The sequence below is a fragment of the Mesocricetus auratus genome, unplaced genomic scaffold (genome assembly GCF_017639785.1).
Source record: "Mesocricetus auratus isolate SY011 unplaced genomic scaffold, BCM_Maur_2.0 Super-Scaffold_100013, whole genome shotgun sequence".
Lineage (NCBI taxonomy): Eukaryota > Metazoa > Chordata > Mammalia > Rodentia > Cricetidae > Mesocricetus > Mesocricetus auratus.
Window position 1 is genome coordinate 69,996,815 of NW_024429196.1, and position 18,861 is coordinate 70,015,675.

At 53.0% G+C, this 18,861-nt stretch overlaps 1 protein-coding gene and 1 long non-coding RNA gene across 3 annotated transcripts; both read right to left on the reverse strand.

Moving 5' to 3' along the window:
• Window positions 1-5,422: 5,422 nt before the first annotated feature.
• On the reverse strand, window positions 5,423-17,237 carry Card19 (caspase recruitment domain family member 19). Of its 2 annotated transcripts, XM_005066322.4 has the most exons (6): window positions 17,093-17,237; window positions 9,369-9,511; window positions 7,753-7,906; window positions 6,455-6,514; window positions 6,210-6,281; window positions 5,423-5,707 (listed from the first exon to the last, which is right to left on the reverse strand). In XM_005066322.4, exons 1-6 carry the CDS (start codon window positions 17,097-17,099, stop codon window positions 5,592-5,594), a joined length of 552 nt encoding a protein of 183 aa, XP_005066379.1. In that variant the 5' UTR covers window positions 17,100-17,237; the 3' UTR covers window positions 5,423-5,591. The 2 variants fall into 2 exon arrangements, with proteins under 2 accessions (XP_005066379.1, XP_021080595.1); XM_021224936.2 differs by lacking the exon at window positions 6,455-6,514 and having other exon boundaries at window positions 17,093-17,231.
• Window positions 10,588-16,945, reverse strand: LOC121143648. Its single transcript, XR_005880927.1, has 3 exons — window positions 16,909-16,945; window positions 15,391-15,479; window positions 10,588-11,301 (listed from the first exon to the last, which is right to left on the reverse strand). It is a non-coding gene; the product is annotated as an uncharacterized LOC121143648 (long non-coding RNA).
• Window positions 17,238-18,861: the final 1,624 nt, after the last annotated feature.

The window sequence follows — 18,861 nt, forward strand, 5'->3', positions numbered from 1 at the left end:
AACCCCCAGATGGGGCTAAGGGGCTCTGAAGTGCTGTCACTGAGGCTAGGCTGTCACCCAAGCCAGATTCCCTGGCCTGGGTAGCTCACAGTGAGCATGTAGCCCTCTCCACCATGGACCTGTGCTGTGCTCGGAGCTGACCTTTGACCCCCTTGATGCCCGTGGCCAGAAGAGGATCCCTCACAACCTGATCTCCTGATGTCCCCCAACACGCATCACCCGGTGGGTGTGTCCCTGTCCCCCAGCCCCGTCCCTTGGTGTGTGCTTCCTGTTCCCCACAGGTCCGTCTTCAGATGGCTCCCTCACACCCTGCCAACTGCCCCCCCAGCACTTAACCTGGCACACTAGCATAGAGTCCTGCCTCTGGGTCTCTGAGGGCCAGGGAGCTCTGCTGCAGCAGGGAAAATGGTGATACCCAGTTCTGAGCTTTTTACTCTACGTGTGTGTGTGTGTGTGTGTGACTCTGTGTGTGTGCATGAACGTGTGCACCCTTGTGAGCACACACCTGCACATGGAGGTCAGAGGTCAACATCGGATGTCTTCTTCAACCACTCTCCTTATTTTTTGAAACAGAGTTCCTCGGTGATCCCGGGACTCACTGATTCTTTTAGACTGCCTGGCCAGCAAGCTCCAGGGATCCTGCTGTCTCCACCTCCTGGGCACTAGAATCATAGGCACACAGGGCCATGCCAAGCTTTGCATGGGGCGTTGGGATGGGGTCCTTATGCTTGCACAGCTGAGCGTCTCCCCAGCTCCCTTGCTTCTCTTGTTGATGGAGCCTTGGTCTGGCCCAGTCCTCTGCCCTGCAGGGCCAGTGGCAGACGCTGGCTGTGTCTAGGCATCACTAGGTTCACAGCTGTAGCTGTAGCACTTTTGTCCTTACCGCGTGTCCTTTAAGAACCGCTGTGGGCAGAGGAACTGGCATCTGTTCCTACACGCTGAGGTGGTCCTGGGTAGCTGGACGACAGGTGTCTCCTCTCCGCACCTGTGACACTCACTTACCCCCGTCCTACTTCCCAGAAACCTTCTCCTCCCTCCTGATTTCACTGGGGGTGCAATTCTGTTTTCCTGCTGCCCTGCTTTCCTGGCTTTCTGTTGCTAGTTTCCGGGAAACACTGGCTCCAGTGCCACTGATCTGGGAGGGGCTCCAGGAAGGACTCCAGCTGGGTCCTTCTGCCAGTGGGTGCACTGCCCCCGCTCAGGCCGGAGTAACCCTCCATCACACCATGGAACCTGCCATGTCAGCTACAAAGCGGGATGTGAGGATCCCTGAAACAACCTCACGAAGATTCCCTTTGATATCCCGAATCTTCTGCAAGAGAGCACCCGAATCTTAATGTGGTGTTAGATTAAGGACAGGCAGTGGTGGCACACACCTTCGATCCCTCTACTTGGGAGGCAGAGACAGACAGCTCTCTGTGAGTTCAAGACCAACCTGGAGTACATAGCAAATTCCAGGCCTACACAGGGAGGCCTGTCTCAAAATGCAAAAAACAAAAACAAAAAAAAACAAAAAAACAAAAAACAAACAAAAAAACACCATGCAAAAAAAAAAAAAAAACCAACCTTGGGAGGGGGCCTATGGTGATTTAATCAGCACCTCCTGGAGCTAGGCCACAGCATGCATACCCTCCTGTTGTGTAAATGGCCCCCATTCTCTCACCCGCCATGTAGGTGAGAGACTGAGAACTGAGCAGTGACGGGACAGAACAGTGTCCCTCAGTTTTCCATCTCCCTGAGTGCCCTTCGTGCTGAAGTCACTGGGAAGTACAACAGGCATACCTGTCCCAGATCCTCATCCACTCTAGAAGAGGGTAAGTGCCCAGGACCACCCAAGTGAGCCATGGTCTGTGGCTGATTGGACTTGTGGCTAGGGGACCTTGGCAGGGCCACACAAGCCATCTGCAAAAGGGAGGTGGCTTAGCCCACAATGCTGACCCAGCAGGAACTAGAAATAATGCAGAGTCAGCGTACCCCCAAATCATCAGCGTGGGTTGTGTAAGATGCAGATGCATCTCTGGGTTCGGCCCTCATGTGCCCCGTGTCCCCACTGACCTGTACTCAGCACTTTGTCTATTGTATCCACTCTACTCCAGAACCCCCCACTGGCTCCTTCACCTCACCCTCCTCGTGCTGGGAGGTCTCCTCCACTCTCCACTACCCCCACTCCCCCTTCCCTTCCGGGACCACCCACCCCGCAGATCCTGTTTTCACTTGAGTGTCCAAGTCAGTGACACCCTACCCAGGACCCGAAGGATATGTCGGAGGATGGATGGCAAAGGGTGCCCACAGAGAGAACGGCTTATTCCTTACAGGAACCTCTAACGCCGGTGTGCTGGCACGGGACACCAACCAGAGTTGCAATGGGCATCGGTGAGTGAGTGGCCAATTGTAGCCCTTGCTCCTTGTGGACTTAATTCATCCCAGGCAACAAGACGGCTGGAAGGAAGGGTAGAGTCCAATGGGGATACTGAGGTCCAGGCAGGGAGTTCCTGTTCTCTCTCCTCCATGGGATACAGCTTGAGGGAGAAGTCCTCTGGAGAGCCAGAGGAGAACCAGAAGGCAGCAGCCAAAATTCAGGATGTTGAAAACCTCAGCCACAGCTGGGCGTTGGTGGCGCACGCCTTTAATCCCAGCACTCGGGAGGCAGAGGCAGGCGGATCTCTGTGAGTTCGAGACCAGCCTGGTCTACAGAGCGAGTTCCAGGACAGCCTCCAAAGCCACAGAGAAACCCTGTCTTGAAAAACCAAAAAAAAAAAAAAAAAAAAAAAAAGAAAACCTCAGCCACGGGCTTTGAGTTCAGCTATGGAATGGGGTTCAGTTGGCTAGGACACTCTTGGAGGGACATTCAGGGACAGCCTGTGTCCAGGGGTTGTCTGGCTAAGGGCCTTAGGGTAGGCCCTTGGAAGGTCATGGGTAGAAGGAGACAGCCAGCAATACTGGGAGGCTTAGCAGGCCTATGTTAGGGTATTGCCCTCCTGTACAGACAGAGGATAGATAGGTCTGTGAGTCATCTCTAAACAAGGACATCAGCAGTGGAGTCAAATGGGAACCAGGCCCAGGACCTTCCCAGACACCATTCCTCCCAGCCTTTGACTGACAGAGCTAGGATGCCAGTGCCCCTTGAGACCCTCCTCCACTTTCTAGGACCTGTCCACACAATTGACCCAAGTGTCTGTCACCTTTACTGTGTCATGCATGTATTGGGCAACCTTCCAACAAAGTGGTCAACACTCTTCGGCCGCGATTCTTTTTTTTAGCCCCAAGACAGGGTTTCTCTGTGTAGCTTTGGAACCTGTCCTGGTACTCACTCTGTAGACCAGACTGGCCTCGAACTCATAGAGATCCTCCTGCCTCTGCCTCCCAAGTGCTGGGACTAAAGGCATGCGCCACCACCCAGCCTGGCTGTGATTCTTTAGCAGGGGACTTGTCCATGGAGTCATGCTCCTAAATGGGCGCCCGGAGCAGGACTCCTGCGTTACAGGGCTCAGACTGAGGCTTGGACACTAGTAAGCACATTTCCTGCTCCTGCAGCTCTGAGGTGGGGCGGTAAGATGGTAACTGGACACTGTGTGTCTCGGGAGATGGGAAGGCACTGGAGAAACAGCTTCCTTCACCTTTGCCTGGGTCAGTCAGTCAGCAGGGTGGGGCCAGGGTCCTTTTGTGTTTGCTGCCCTCACATGCTCTGTGAGCCTCTCCCTGGGGGCCATACCCGCCTCATCTCAGCCTGAGCCTGCCTGGGTAACTTCCAAAACAGCACGTGTGACTCTGGGAGCTCAGTGGAAAACACAGACCAGTGTAAAACACAGACTCATGATGACTCTGTGAATTGACAATGTTGTTTCCTCAAAAAAGCCCAATTGGGAGGAACTGGTTGGGGAAACACTCAAGAACAAGCCCTTCAGGCACCCTGACCCAGGCCCGTTAGGTGCCCTGACTCACATGGTGCGTGCGGTGTCTTGCTTGTGAGTATACACGCAAATGGACCTGTGTATCTGTACATACAATATACACGTGAGTGAATATGTACATGTACACAGCATGAGTGTGTATGTCCGCTCAGAATAGTGCACGTTTGTTAGTTTGCATGTATGTTGCTGTACAGGATTCTCTTCTGAGCCAAACCGCCACCATCTTCAGTAGTTCGGCTGAGCCTGCTCACAAAAGGTCAGCTGGGCTTGTTAACTGTTGACTTCTCTCACAGAAGGGGTGGGAAGAGTCATGGAACCCACCTGAGTGTGCAGCCACCCCTCCCAACCAGATGTGTGCAGTTCTGCCTGATTTCATGCGGCCTCAGATGGGCTGGGTGTAGCTGGACACCAGTGCCCAGGACCTCAATGTACCATGACTTTTTTCATCCCTAAAGCATCTAGAAGGTTCAATGAAACACTTGTTCTCAGTCAGTGACAAGGACTGTGTTTCCTATAGTGTCGCACACAGTTGAGGCCTGGTCTCCAGCCCATGTGTGGCCGTCTGAGTGGATATTGGATAAGATCTGAGCTCGAGTCATTAGGACTTCCCTTTCCAGGGCATGGTGGCTGAACAGGGTGTGGAGATAAGACTTGGTGGCTGGACAGAGACCACCAGGCAGAGGGCAGAGACCATGAGGAGGGTAGGACCGTGAGGCTTCCTTAGTCCCAGGAAAGGACAGGGTGGGCTGAGCTCAGACCTGACCTGCTGCCCATCTCCCTTTTCCTTGCAGCAGCCAACGGCTCACTCCCTCTAGAGAAAAGTGAGGGTAAAGGTCCACACGTTCCCAGGCTTCAAGGGAAATGGTGTTTCTGAGTGCTGGCACTCCTAAACGTGTACTAGCCACTGTCCCAACCACCAATGGCTAAGCCTGGGATTCAGTCAGCCATGGAGAGGGACTGCCATTCTCTGTGGGCTGGACAGCAAGACCACCAATGGCATCCAGGCAGGAAGAACCAGGAAGGCTAAAATACAGCAAGTGAGGGGCCTGTGCAGGGGAGCGTATGCAGTAAAGGGGCGGGGCTGGTGTGGGATCTAAAACGATGATGGTGTCTGGAGAGAGTGGGAAGGGTGGGTGTGGGGCGGGGCTGGTGTGGGATATCTCCAGTGGGTGGATGATGGGGGTGCACACAATGGTGGGACAGGAGATGGTGGGGGGAACCTGGGGGAGGCACTGGGCCAAGACTGGACTCAAAGCTAGGAGCATGTGGGCCAGTCCTAGGTAAACAGTCACTGTTAGAACATGAACACACAAGCTGGGAGCAGCACTCGGGAGGCAGAGGCAGGCGGATCTCTGTGAGTTCGAGACCAGCCTGGACTACCAAGTGAGTTCCAGGACAGCCTCCAAGGCCACAGAGAAACCCTGTCTCGAAAAACCAAAAAAAAAAAAAAAAAAAAAAAGAACATGAACACACACACACACACACTCAAGAGAGGACATGAGACAGGCAGAGACAGTTGGAACATTTAATATTAAGCACCTTGTAGAGTGAAGGTGATGTATTCTCATAGAAATTATAAATAATGAAAAATAAGTATTTAGAAAAAAGGTATGGACCCCACAGTAGGCATCCAGGGGATTCTTTGGTTAAGCAGCAGGTAAGGCGCAGAGTCTGGGTCTGTCAGAACCCTCTGAGGTCCTCCGCCAGGAAGGCCAACAGGTAGCGGCTAACATGCCTATCAATGATGATGGGTGAGAAGGCAAGGATGCGACGAGTCCCCGGCAGCACTTTGGGGTCTAGAGGACAAGGGAGAAATGACAATCCAAGGACCAGCATGAAGGGAAACTCAGTTCTCAGAGCTGCAGCAGGCTGGACAGTGGCCCTGTCCCTACCTCCTACTCATACGTGGTCTTCGCTTTGGGAATGAAAGGTCAGAACTGGGTCTGACCCAGAGCCCGTTAGCTGCAACCTGGGTGACCCCCAAGCCTTCTTCAGTAGATAAGGTTGTACAAGCCCATACCTGGCTTATCCCCAGGGCCTTCCCTGATGACAGACTCAGGCACCTCGGACAGGGGAAACAGAGAAGGCGAGGCTAACTGCAAGCTGCAGGCCTCAGTGGGCTTAGGCTCGTAAGGCCTGTGATACTACAGGAGGGGAGACCAAGTCCCACAGGAGGTGACTCCAAGATGACAGACATGGCAGGGCTCCCTGCTGGCTGCCCACAGCACTGACAGTGAGGAGCTGTCACTCTCCAGGTCCCACAGTCTGCTTAGGGCGTTGGGGGTGGCCTGTGCTCACCTGGAGGGCAGCAGTAGAGGAGGAGGGCCAGGCCCGCTGCGAGGCCTAGGCCTGCCAGGAAGCTCATGGGGCCTGGGGAGAAAGGAGTGTGAGTGGCCTGCAGCAGTTGGTGAGTACTACAGGGGTCCTGTCCCCCAACAGAGAGCCAGGAATAGAGCCCGGTGGTGTGGGATGGAGAAGCCCCTGGGACACAGACAGAGCCCTGAGGGAAAAGGGAAAGAGAAAGGAGGTGGAGGGGGCGTTACCCCTGTCACTCAGCTCACGGCTCTCGCTGCCCCAGTCCAGCTCTCTGCAATCTGAGTTTTCTGGAAACAAAGTTATAGAGCATGGTTAGGAGAGGGCTGAGCTGAGGGTGGGACTGTCCCCCAAGGGAGACCCAAGGCAATGCCTCTGCCTCCTGAAGGTGCTGGGCTCACTCGAGGTTCTTCAAGGTCACTGCCCTGGGTGCCCTGGGCAGACCCAGCTGGTCACATACTGAGGTCAGCTCTCCAGACAACATTGCATAAATTTGGGGTTCCTTTGGTCCAGTTTCTGTGACATCGTAGATGTGGAGTGGCCAGTGTGTCCTGTCTGCCACAGGTCATCAAATGCAGGACAAATATCCACTATCAAGAGCCAACTGCTAGCCACCAGTCCCTGGGGCTCTTCCCTGCTACTCAGGCTCTTCAAAACACCTACAAGTTAACATAAAACCTAGAACTTTCCCTAGACTTCCCCACGGGGTTAGCAGGCAGGTGATACGCCACATGGACCCTGGGGCACCTAAGGACCATGGAAGGTGTTTCATTTCTAGTCGGGATGTGACTTGGATCCAGCTGGGTTCTAAAGGGTCCAGTGAAGAGACAAAGGACAACGCCTGCTCGCTCTGTCCTCACTGTCCAGACTGTGTCATGTGCGGTCTGGGATCAGAGACACCAGCCCAGAGTCCCAGCTGAGCGTGTGGGCAGAGTCACCTCAGCCTTCTGTCTGGAGCAGCAGAACCTCTTCCCAGTGGAATTGGGCCACCACTCTGCCTTACTGTGAACCTCTGGGTCCCAGCAGCTCCAGTGACCCCAGACCTCTGGATCCTACCTATCACCCAGGCTCTGAGATCCCATTGTCCCTCACCAGCCACCCACGTCTATACCCACGGAGGCCTACAGAAACCCCACACGAGCAGACTGGTGGACACAAAACGCAGACACAGCCTTTTGGTCTACTGTGGGCTTGGTGAGTCCCCGCTGGGATGACCAAGGAGCAGCGGGGCCGTGAACTGAGAAATGAAGACACAGCCATGGTAAGCAAGGGGAGGCAGGCAGGATACATGGGGAGCTGGCTTCTTTGTGAAAACTGGCACGGGGAGGGCAACGGCAGGGAGGGAGAAGGATGTGCCAGCCTGTGCTACCTCCCTGGGTGGTGTCTGAGGAGGAACCAGGGAGGGAAGTGATGCCCAGGCTGGGCCGCTGCAGACTCAGATAGGCACTGGGGACCTCCAGCTGCCCGCAGTCAGTGCCCTCTCTGGTGCGTGTGGAGGCCGCAGGCAGGGATGCAGGGCAGCACTTACGAACAGCACAGCGGCTGGGCAGGTGGCCGTGCAGGGGCTGGGCATGGATGTACAGTGCTCGGTAAAACTCCTGGCAGTGCCGCTCCCCACGCCGCTGCAGGTGGCTTAGGAGGTCACAGAGCCGTACACGCAGGGACGCCTTGGGGTTCCGGAACTGTGGGCAGAAGAAAGGACGGACTGGAGGGGACAGCTGTGCGGTGGTGCACTCAGGACCCTAGCCTCAGTGCCGTAGACCTCAGAACCCTCAGAACCCTCACATCACCCACACGGCACCCAACACTGCAGCGGATAGTTGCCGGCTAAATCTTGGTTAATGTGTCTCCAGGGTAACAGGCTGGGAGAGGTCACCAAGGAAGCAGGGTGTCGGGGACATCACCCTAAGTAATGACACTCAGTGCAGCTTCTCCCAGTGCGGCCTCAGTGAGTCACTTCAGGTTTTGTAAAAAGGAAACAATCCCACAAAGTGGGGTTGTGACAGAGAATGAATGACGGTATACGTGACAGTTGTTATTACTTTAAAGTCTGTAGGAACACGATGTCCAGTGTTTCAAAAGCCCGTTGAGAAAAGAACAGTTTCTTCTGATGCGGTTGTAAAGAACGGTGGACAGATCACTTGGCACGGAGTCCAGACCCAGGAGGTTGCTGTCTGGTACTGCCCCCTGGTGGCTACAGCTGAAAACTGACCAGCAACGACAGGATCCTGGAAGGCCTGTGAGAAGGCACTGACTGCCTTTGGGTATACACATCTGAACCTGGAGTTCTCCATTTTGGGTATACACATCTGAACCTGGAGTTCTCCATTTTGGCTAAACTGGCTGGCCAGCAAGCCCTTGGGATCTACCGTCTGTGTCACTGGGGTTTTAGGTTCAGGATCCAAACTCAAGTCCTCATGTCCACACAGAAAGCACTTTACCAACGGAGCTATATGCCCAATTCTGGGTCCTGACTTCTGATCCTTCCTTCCTCAGCCTTCTTTCTATTCTTGTGTCATTGTGTGTTGTCATGTGTGATGGCTAATTTTATGTCAACTTGACACAGGCTAGAGCCATCTGAGAGGAGGGAACCCCAATTGAGAAAATCCCTCCATAAGATTGGGCTGTAGAGCACTGATGGGGGGGCTCATGGTGGATGGGGCCATCCTTGGGCTGGTGCTCCTGGATTCTATACGAAAGCAGGCTGAGCAAGCCAGTAACAAAACCCCCTCCATGGCCTCTGCATCAGCTCCTGCCTCCAGGTCCCTGCCCTGTTTGGGTTCCTGTTCTGACTCCCTTCAGTTGCAGACTACAGATGTGGAAACGTATGCCAAATACAGCCTTTCCTCCCCAGATCACTTTTGATCGTGGTGCTTTACCATAGCAATAGTAACTCTAACTAAGACACTGTGTGTCACCTTCTACAAACCTTCTCATAATGCTGGGAGGGGACAGTAGCCACAAGAACATTTGAAGAAACTGAGGCATAAAGATCTGATGGTCTGAGGCCATGTGGATCTGCCCAAGTCCAGGTGCCACTCCCATTCCTGAGAAGACAACTCTGGACCTATGCCAGCTTCTCCCAGCTCAGGGAGGGGAGACACCCAAGAGGTACGTACCCTGGCCCCGCTCACCCCTCCGTACCTTTTCCGCCTCCTTGTTGGTAAGGATTTGTGGGTAGTATCGGTTCAGCTGGAGAATGATCCTGTCGACCTGCTGCTCGCTCAGGCGACCCTGCCCCGTCAGGAAAGGTGTGTCCTGTACCAGCCGGTCACAGTAGGTCTGATCTGAAACACATGTGGGTAAAGAGGGGTGAGTCAGCGCAGCCTCAAGAGGGATCAAAGGCGGCACTCCTGGTGCTGAGGGCAGGGGTCCACACCTGCTGGAAGGGCAGCAGTCTCTCTGGAGGCTGCATCTACAGTTTTCACGTTAGCCACAAAGAAAACATCTATAGGATACACATAAGATAAATAAAAGAATCAAAATGTCACATTAACTAAACACAAGGGAAATCGGCAGGAAAAGCTAAAAGACCTACAAAACACAAACTGCAGAGATGAATCTTTCATTCTCAGCAATTACTTTAAATATAAATAGGATAAGCTCTACTCAAAAGGCAAAGAGTGGCAGCATGGCCGGCCTTAAAACATGCTCCAACTAAATGCTGACAAGATGCTCACTAAAGAGCTAAAGCGAAATGAGGAAAACCATTCCCCTCAGGCGTGTCCAGCCTTTTGACATTTCAATACGGGAAGCTGTCATATACAAATGTTATGTTCAAGAACAATCCCACTATGTTTTCAGCAAGTTTACACTTTTGTGGTGGGCTACATTCTCAGCTGTCCTCAGTCACATCCAGTCACATGTGGCCCACAGGCAACAGGTTAGAGACACTTGATTGCAAACAGAAACCAAAGCAGAGCTGGCGTGGATGGATTAGTATTAGACAAAATGGACTTTAAGTCCAAACTGGAACAAGAGATTTAAAAAAAGCCCAGCATATGTGAATACAAGGTTAATTCATCAGGAATAGGTAAAACTACAAACACATAGGCACCAAGTGTCCAAGCCCCGAATGAGGAGATACTGGAGGAACTGAAGGGAAAAACAGACAACTCTATTATTTAAAGATGTTAATATACACTATATACACTTTAAAGGCAGATAAAGGATCAATAAGGAAATGGAACACTTGAACAATGCTCTAAACTTAACCTAAAAGTCATACACAAAACACACTGCCCAGCCGGGCGTTGGTGGCGCACACCTTTAATCCCAGCACTCGGGAGGCAGAGGCAGGCGGATCTCTGTGAGTTCAAGGCCAGCCTGGTCTACAGAGCGAGTTCCAGGACAGCCTCCAAAGCCACAGAGAAACCCTGTCTCGAAAAAACAAAACAAAACAAAACAAAAAAACCACACTGCCCCGTAATAGAAAGGCCACACTTTTCCCAAGTACACATGGAACATGCTTCAGATCACAAAACATGCAGATCCTCAGCCACAAATAAGTCTCAATATATTTAAAAGCATTTAAATCAAAGGCTTTTTTCAGGTCATGTGACATGAAGCTAGTCAGAGTTCACACACCTGTAGGAATCAAACAACTAATGCTGTGACCCTTTATACAGTTCCTCATGTTATAGTGACCCCAACTATAAAATTATTTTTGTTGCTACTTCATAATTGTAATTTTGCTACAGTTATGAATCATAATGTAAATAAATATCTGTGTTTTCTGATGGTTTTAGGTGACCCCTGTGAAAGGGTTACTGGACCCCTGAAGCGATCACTACCCACAGGTTGAGAACCACTGAACTAATAGGTCAAAATGAAACCACAAAATAAATGGAAAGCAACCTTGAGTCCAATGAGAAACAAACACACCAAAACCTAAGGGATGGAGAAAGCATGCTTCTGAGAGGGAGAAGCAACAGCCAGAAGTTCGCACCTTTTAAAAAGAGAGAGCTTGGGTCAGGTGTGGCACACGCTGTATTCTTACCACTCTGCAGACAGAAACACGTAGACTTCTATGGGCTTAAGGGCACCTTGGTCTATGTAGAGTCCGAGCTACCTGGAGCTACATAGTACATAGAGCACAGTGAAACCTTGTCTCAAAAATAGAGAGATAAGTAGATAGATAGACAGACAGACAGACAGACAGGTAGATCTAAAGTTAATGTCCTAACATTACACTCCACCAACTTAAAAAAAGGCAACTACATGGGAAGGGGGGAGAGACTAGAACAACTAGACAAGTCAACCACAAAGCTAACAGAAAGGAGGAAATAGTGCAGACTAAAGATAACCTTGAGAAGTAAACATTTATAAAAGAGAAAAATCAAGCCGGGCGTTGGTGGCGCACGCCTTTAATCCCAGCACTCGGGAGGCAGAGGCAGGCGGATCTCTGTGAGTTCGAGGCCAGGCTGGACTGACAGCCTCCAAAACAGAGAAACCCTGTCTCGTAAAACCAAAAATAAAAAAAAGAGAGAAAAATCAACAAAACTAAAGTTTATTCATTGAAAAGGTCAACAAAATTAACAGATATTTAAACAGACTAACAAAGCTGGGCAGTGGTGGCGCACGCCTTTAGTCCCAGCACTCAGGATGCAGAGGCAGGGGGATCTCTGTGAGTTCAAGGCCAGCCTGGTCTACAGAGCAAGTTTCAGGACAGCTAGGGCTACACAGAGAAACCCTGTCTCCAAAAACACCAACCATAAATAAATAAATAGACTGACAAAAATGACTCAAATTACTAACATCAGAAATGACAGCAGGATGGCCTGCACAACTGTAGTTTTAGCACTGGGAATGCTGAGGCACAGGGTCGTAATTCAAGGCAAGTCTAGCCTACATAATGTGGGACCAAAAAACAAAAACAAATAAACAAAAAGAGGCCAGTAAGAAGATGACTCAGTCGGGCTTTGGAGCTATGGGTGTGGGGGTCTGAGTTCAATTCCGGTGAACGCACACAAGCCCAGGAGTAGGGGCATATCCTGCAACTCCGGCACTTAGGAGGGTGAGACGGGTAAATCCCTAGGCTCGCTAGACAAAGAGAGTCTAGCTGAACTGGGGAGCTCCAGGGACCTCAAAAACTACAGTGGGGACAGGGTCGCCAGCCTGGCATACAGATGGCAGTGGACAATAGAAGAGAGACCCTCTCTCAAGCAAGGCAGAAGGCAAGGACCAACACCTGAGGCTGTCCTCTGACTTCCATGTGTGTGCTGTGGCATGTACGCACCCCCCCCACACACACACATGCACACACATCACAGGACGGGGGTGGAAAGATGGGCTGGGCTGAGACAGAAGGACCCCAACTTCAAGGCCTGCTTGGACAACTTAGTGAGGTAGGCCCTGTGCCAAAAGAAAAAATTTAAAGATACATTTCAGCGGTATCTTTCCTAGCATGTACAAGGTCCTGGGTTTGGTCCTCAGTATGGCAAAGCATAAATAAACTAGTGATATGAAAATATGTGGAAGCCGGGCGTTGGTGGCGCACACCCTTAATCCCAGCACTCGGGAGGCAGAGGCAGGCGGATCTCTGTGAGTTCAAGGCCAGCCTGGTCTACAGAGTGAGTTCCAGGACAGCCTCCAAAGCCACAGAGAAACCCTGTCTCGAAAAACAAAAAAAAAAACCAAAAACCAAAAAAAGAAAATATGTGGAGGAGCCTTAGGCTCACATTACTAAGGGAAGAAGAGCTTGTCTGAGAAAGTCCCATACCATATGGCTCTAATTACACCACACTGCAGAAAAGGCAATACCAAGGAGACAATAAAATCAGGGGTTGCCAGGCCTGAGGAAGAAGGGGGGGATGAGTAAGCAGGGCCAAGGGGAGTGTTAGGCGGTGAAACTATTCTGCATGATGGCATAAAGCATTTGTCAAAGCCCACGAATGTCCAACACCAGGAGGGAATGCTAAAGCAGATTCTGGGCTTTGGCTATTGACAGGAAATGGTAATGATAGGAGGGAGGGAAGGGGAATCCATTCCTCAGTCTCTGTACATCTGCTCAATCTTCAGTCAGCTGCCCCCAAATAAAGCCCAGAGCCAGGCAGGACACACCCAGGCAGTACACGCCCAGGCAGCACACACCCAGGCAGTATATACCTGCAGTCCTAGCTACTGAAGAGGCTGCAGCAGCCTGCACAAAAAAGAGATTTTGACTCAAAATAAACAAGTAAGTAAAGTCTACTAAGAAAACTTATTTGGAAATTTCCATTGTTGATGTTTATGGAAAAACGGGTAGGAGGGGAAGTCATGGAGAGCAGAGCAACTCTGAGTTGGAATAGATTACTTGAGAAGGAGCTCAAAGGATCTTCCTGAGTCACAGAAATGTCTAGATGCTGCCTGGCTTATGCTTACACAGGTGCAGGCATTTAGCAGAATGTATCAAACTGTTCATTAAAAGCAAATGCAGCTCAGTGGTTAAGAGCATGTGTTACTCTTGGAGAAAACACGGTGGCTCACAATGGTCTATAACTCCAGATCCAAGAGACCTAATGGCTCTTCTGACCTTTTTGGCCCAGGCACACATGGGTAGACATACATGCATGTCTGCAAAATATCTGCAAACAGAAAATACATCTAAAAGCAGTGTATCTACTTGCAATTGGGTTAGACCTCTGTAAGGTAGGTTGGCTTTTTACAAAATAGGGTCACCATGTCGGGCAAAGTAAGCCCTGTCCCTGGCTTTATCCCTGGGTATGGAATCAACAGGCTACCTTCCTCAGACCTCTGCTCCCCTGCTACTCCCTCCATGGCCTGTCTTCTGTCTCTGGCACACTCCAATCCCAGATGGTGGCTTTGAGGGGATCCTTCCTTATCCAGGTAGGCACAGTCTATCAGTACGCCCACACTATGCCAGGAACTTGGGGGTGACTTCCAGGAGTTACAGTGCAACAGTGGGGGCTGCATTCATCAAGGACCCCATGAAAACACATCCTCGGCCCAGGAACCTGCTCTCAGAGACCAGGGATGGGGCTGCCCTGGATGACAGCCTTTGCTCTCCCGAGGCCCACACATTGGTTCATCAGCCATCCCCTCGGTGCCTGAGGCTATCGGCACCACCCCAGCATGGCAGCTGGGGACTGGGCATACTGGCCGAGCCCCTGCCAACCTGTGTAGAAGACAGATTTACCAACAGCCCATAGGCACCCGGGTGTATTAGGTAGGCTGGCTCAGTGCCTGCAGCATCCCATTAGGATTCAGATGAACCCTGAGCCAGCTCACAAAACACTCCACAGACCAGACAGTCTGTGCTTCTGCTCCCACCTACCTATAACCTCCATTCTCCCACCAACCCGGCAACTGTCCTCCTTTCAAACAGGGAAATGAAGGCACGGTAGGGTGACAAGACTGCAGTCAGCCTGGAGGTACCACGACCATGCTGGGGCTGCCTGTAGTCATCCGAAATCCATTCTGTTCTGTCACTAACACGGATCGCTGTGAGTTCAGGGTTGTGTTCTCTTGTCTCTACATTGTGCCAATGTGTGCAAGGCTGCACACACAGTAGGCACTCACTAAAGAGTTCTAGAATGAGTGGACTGCAGTCCAAGGTCCAAAGGCGAGGTCTGCGGGCAGACAGTGGCCAACGCCTCTTAGCGGCCTCCTCCCACCCTGAAAGCCGCTAGCCAAGATGGGCCTCTGCTGCCCACAAGGCATGAGTCACAGGAGCCCTGAGTCACCTGCTGCGGGTGGCCCAGCCCAGGGGCTGAAGCCAGCAGCTCCAGAGCAAGGCACTTCCTGTGCTTCCTGTGGCTCTGTGAGCTATGCGTGCACCCATACAGGCAGCTGCTGGGTACCACGGAGACTCAGGCAAGGCTCTGCCTGGATACCAGGCCCCTGTAAACAAGGCCAGGAATGCCTTTACTAGATAAAAGAAGATAGATCACTCTGTACAGAATCCATGGGCATTTGCCTGTATTTTCTCCTTCCTGCCAGCTGGTACCAGGAACATGGCCTGAACTTCGGCATCTCAGACCTAAGTCCTCACTCTGGCACCTCAGACCCGGAAGCAGCTGGCCCCACCTGCCCTTACTCTCCCCCTTAGAGGTTCCAAAGCCTTCTTGTCTGCAGTTCACATCTACAGAGTCAAGGCCCAGGCAGTGGGCTGAGAAAACCTGGTTCATTCATGCCCAGCTTATTTAGGCCCCTTCCAAGAACTCACCAATCACTCTCCCGGGGTCTACAACTTGGCCATCAACTGCCCCCTGAGTCTCTCCCAGAAGCTCTTGTCATCACTCCACAGGATACTACCTGTTCTATGAAAACACAACTCTCAGTGTTCTATAGCCATCAACACACACACAGACACACACACATACACACTCACACACACATTCACTCATGCACACACACACAGACACACACTCTCACACAGACTCACATGCAGACACATACACAAGGGGGTGGGACAGCAAAGATCAATCAGTATGGCAGACCCCCGCTGGTGCAGTAGGGCACTGGAGTCAAGAACAACGGCCCCAGGGCTGCCCATCCAACTCTCAGGCTTCTGTTCTTCAGTCTCCATCTCCAACCAGAGAAGGGGAGGGTGGTGAGATGTCAAAAAGCCAGCAAGTATGTGGCAGAGAAAAAGGAGTGTCATTGCCAGTTAGGGGCTGGCTGTGCCCTGCTGGCTAAAAGCCCCCCAACCCCCACTGCCTATTCTTCGGGAGGTGGGATGCCTCATTTTCCACCGGTCTCCTGTCTTTGCAATGGCCCTTGGAGACAATACAGCTGAGGTCTGCAAAACCAGAGGCAGGGCAGGGCCCAGCATGTGTGTGAGATCATCCCCCCCCCTTCATTCTGCTCCTACCACTGAGCAGCAGAGGGGTCTGGGGGCACTTACCCAACCTGAGATTCTATCTCCCTGTCCCTACACAGACACAATATTCCTTATGTTCCCATGCAGACATTCTGAACGAGTGCATATTAGAGACTCAAGCAGGGTTCTGCACATAGGTGCTCAGAAATTGCAGCCCCAAACAAGAAGGGCCTGGAGGGATGATGAAGGAGACTGGTAGCTGGGGTTTCCTCCGGGGTGTCTTGGAAGTCACCAGGTTCCAACTTCTAAGGCCTTATTTTTGTGCACCACCAATGCCAACTCCAGTTTAGAGACTCTTGGGTACTTCTGTGGCTACCCCGACTCCCTGGGCCATCCCAGGTGACCTCTGTCACATGAAGCATGAGAGTGAGACTCCCAGAAACAAAGTGTGGCATCTGGGAGCCACCACGATCCCCGGGCTCTCTGCCAGAGGGGATCCCTCGCTGACTCATCCTTATGGCATTCTTCTACAGGGAAAACTCAGCACAGCAATGTCACTGTGTGTGGCTGGGATCAGAAATAAAGTGGGTGAGTTCCCAGAGCAAAGGGTTGAGCTGGGGCTACCAAGCCTAGAGAACAGGGATCCGGTTGGTAGCTCCGAATTCCGTAGACCCATCTAGAGAAAGGGACATGGCTGGAGTCTCACAGGCCCCAGAGCAAGCGGGAAGCAGGGGGCGTCTCACTGGTACCACTAGGTGCCCTGGAGCGCAGCGCTGGTCCCGCCTCCGTGAGGGTAAGTGCAGTCGCTGCTCTAGAGTCTCAGCAGTCTGGCGGTGAGCACCATTTCCCTCTCTCAGATCCATCCCGCCCCGGGACACCGCCCTGCTCCGCAGGTGCAGCCGGTGCACTGTGGGCGCTCACCTGCGACTCTGTCTCCTCGGCCCGCGACGGCCCCCACTCCGCACCCGAGACCCCCCGGCGCCCCCGGCCCGCGACTCAGAGCGCGGGACACCCCGCCACCGCGCGCGCCGCGATGCCCGCGTCGTCGGTGCCAGCTAACGCCAAGGTCACTGAGCTCCCGTCGCCCGCCTGGCCCTGCGCCCACCTGTCATGGCGGAGGACACGGCGCCGCCCCGCGGTCCTCGGCTGTCCGCCGCCCGGCCCGACGGCTCCGGTGACCGGCGCCCTATGCCCCGCCTCTTCCCTCTATGCCCCGCCCAGCGACGGCGACAACGTCTCCAGCCCCAAGCCCCGCCTTCAAACTAGCCACGCCCCCTCCCGTAGGGAGCTCTGGGGCTGCGTCAGCAGCGGGCGGGGCCGGAGCTCTAAACACCGTCCACAACTATAAACTACGCCCCGCACGGAAACCCGCCCCCTGTCATCCCAGGCTCAGGCTTCCCCGGGAGCTCTGAACTACGCGCCTCTGTGAGCCCCGCCCCTGAGGAGTTTATGCAGTAGCGGAGACCGGAGTCCCACCCCCTCCAGCTTGAGTGACACAGCGGAGGAGCACAGTACCGCCCGGGTCCCCGTCCAGACCCGAGAACTCAAGCCCCGCCCCACGCGGTCCACGCCCCTTTGTTTAGGCCCCGCCCCTCCGCCGGGACTGGTGCCTGCTTCTCTCCGAGGTTAGGAGGTAGGTGTGTGCTTCTCGGTGGCTCAGTTTTCCGCTGCGGCACCCTGGTTCCTCACCCACATCTCCCGGATGAAGAAACTGAGTCTTAAAAGAGACGTGGATTACCCAAGGTCACGTAGCCGGTGAAGCCAAACAAAAAAGGCCGGTGGGCGTTCACTGGCACCTAGGATTTGAGACATAACAGTGAGCTTGGTCCCCTAATTACAAAAGGGGACAAGTGCCTGGCATTGCAACCTAGTTAGGAAAGTCATTTAGTTTGACCGAGCCTCAGTTTTCCTAATTATAAAATACGCGGCCTCGGGCAAATCTTTTCACCTCTGCACTTGGTTCCCTCTTGTTGTGGGCAGGCCTGATCTCTGGTGCTCACCACAGGAAGCCCAGCCAGGAAACAGAGGTCTGTGGGGGTGGGAGAGGCAAGACCCTCGCAGCCTGCAATGGTGACAGGCACCAGATTTTACCTGTCTCTGCTGGTGCTGCTAATGCAGCACATTTTAGAGCTGTAACTTGAGACACTGGAACCAGACCAGGACTGCGTGCCCCTGCCCAGCCCAGGAATCCCCGGGTCCCTGAGCCCTCCACCTCTGCCTCAGCTCTCCCCAGGGCTGCAGCCTCTCCTCTTGTAGACAGGAGGCTCAAACGGCATCTGGTAGTCGACTTGCAAAGTCACTGGGAATTCCAGACTCTTGGACCCAGTGGTAGCGATCGCAACACTCCTGCCCCTTGCTGAACACTGCAGAGAGTGAGGTTTGCTCAGATTCCAACACAGACCAGACAGATGGAGAGCACTCCAGAATTTGTACAACGTTTGGTTCAAGGTCACCACCCCAGCTCACAGGGATTTTACAACCTAGACCCTACAGGAGCTACCCCTCCCCTAACTCACCCCAAGCCTTCAGGGACAGAAGATCTTAGTCTATGCCAAGATACACAAGGGGCTACCAACCACACCTGATGTCCACAGCAGAATCTACAAGAGGAGCAAGGCTCTCCAAGGCCCTGGGTACTCCCACCTCTTCCCTAGGCCAGGGAGGGGGAGGTGGGCAGACTGCTGCTCCCCTGCTGGCAGGACCTGTCAACCAGATATCTGAACATTCAACGTCTGTGCAGACTTCCAGGGTGCCAGCTGATACACCTGACCCCCTGCAAAGCCACTAGAAGCCCTTTTGTTAGACACAGCCAAGGGAAAGCCAGAGCTGGCCAGAGCCACAGCCCGTGAGACCGCTGTAATAGCTGGAAAGAAT

Bases quoted from the DNA above. Each gene is read 5' to 3' on its own strand.
- Card19 (XM_005066322.4), bottom strand. The intron at 7,907-9,368 runs GTACGGAGGGGT...TTCTGCCCACAG, and splicing joins CCAACAAGGAGGCGGAAAAG to TTCCGGAACCCCAAGGCGTC. The intron at 5,708-6,209 runs GTGAGCACAGGC...CTTGTCCTCTAG, and splicing joins CCTCTACTGCTGCCCTCCAG to ACCCCAAAGTGCTGCCGGGG.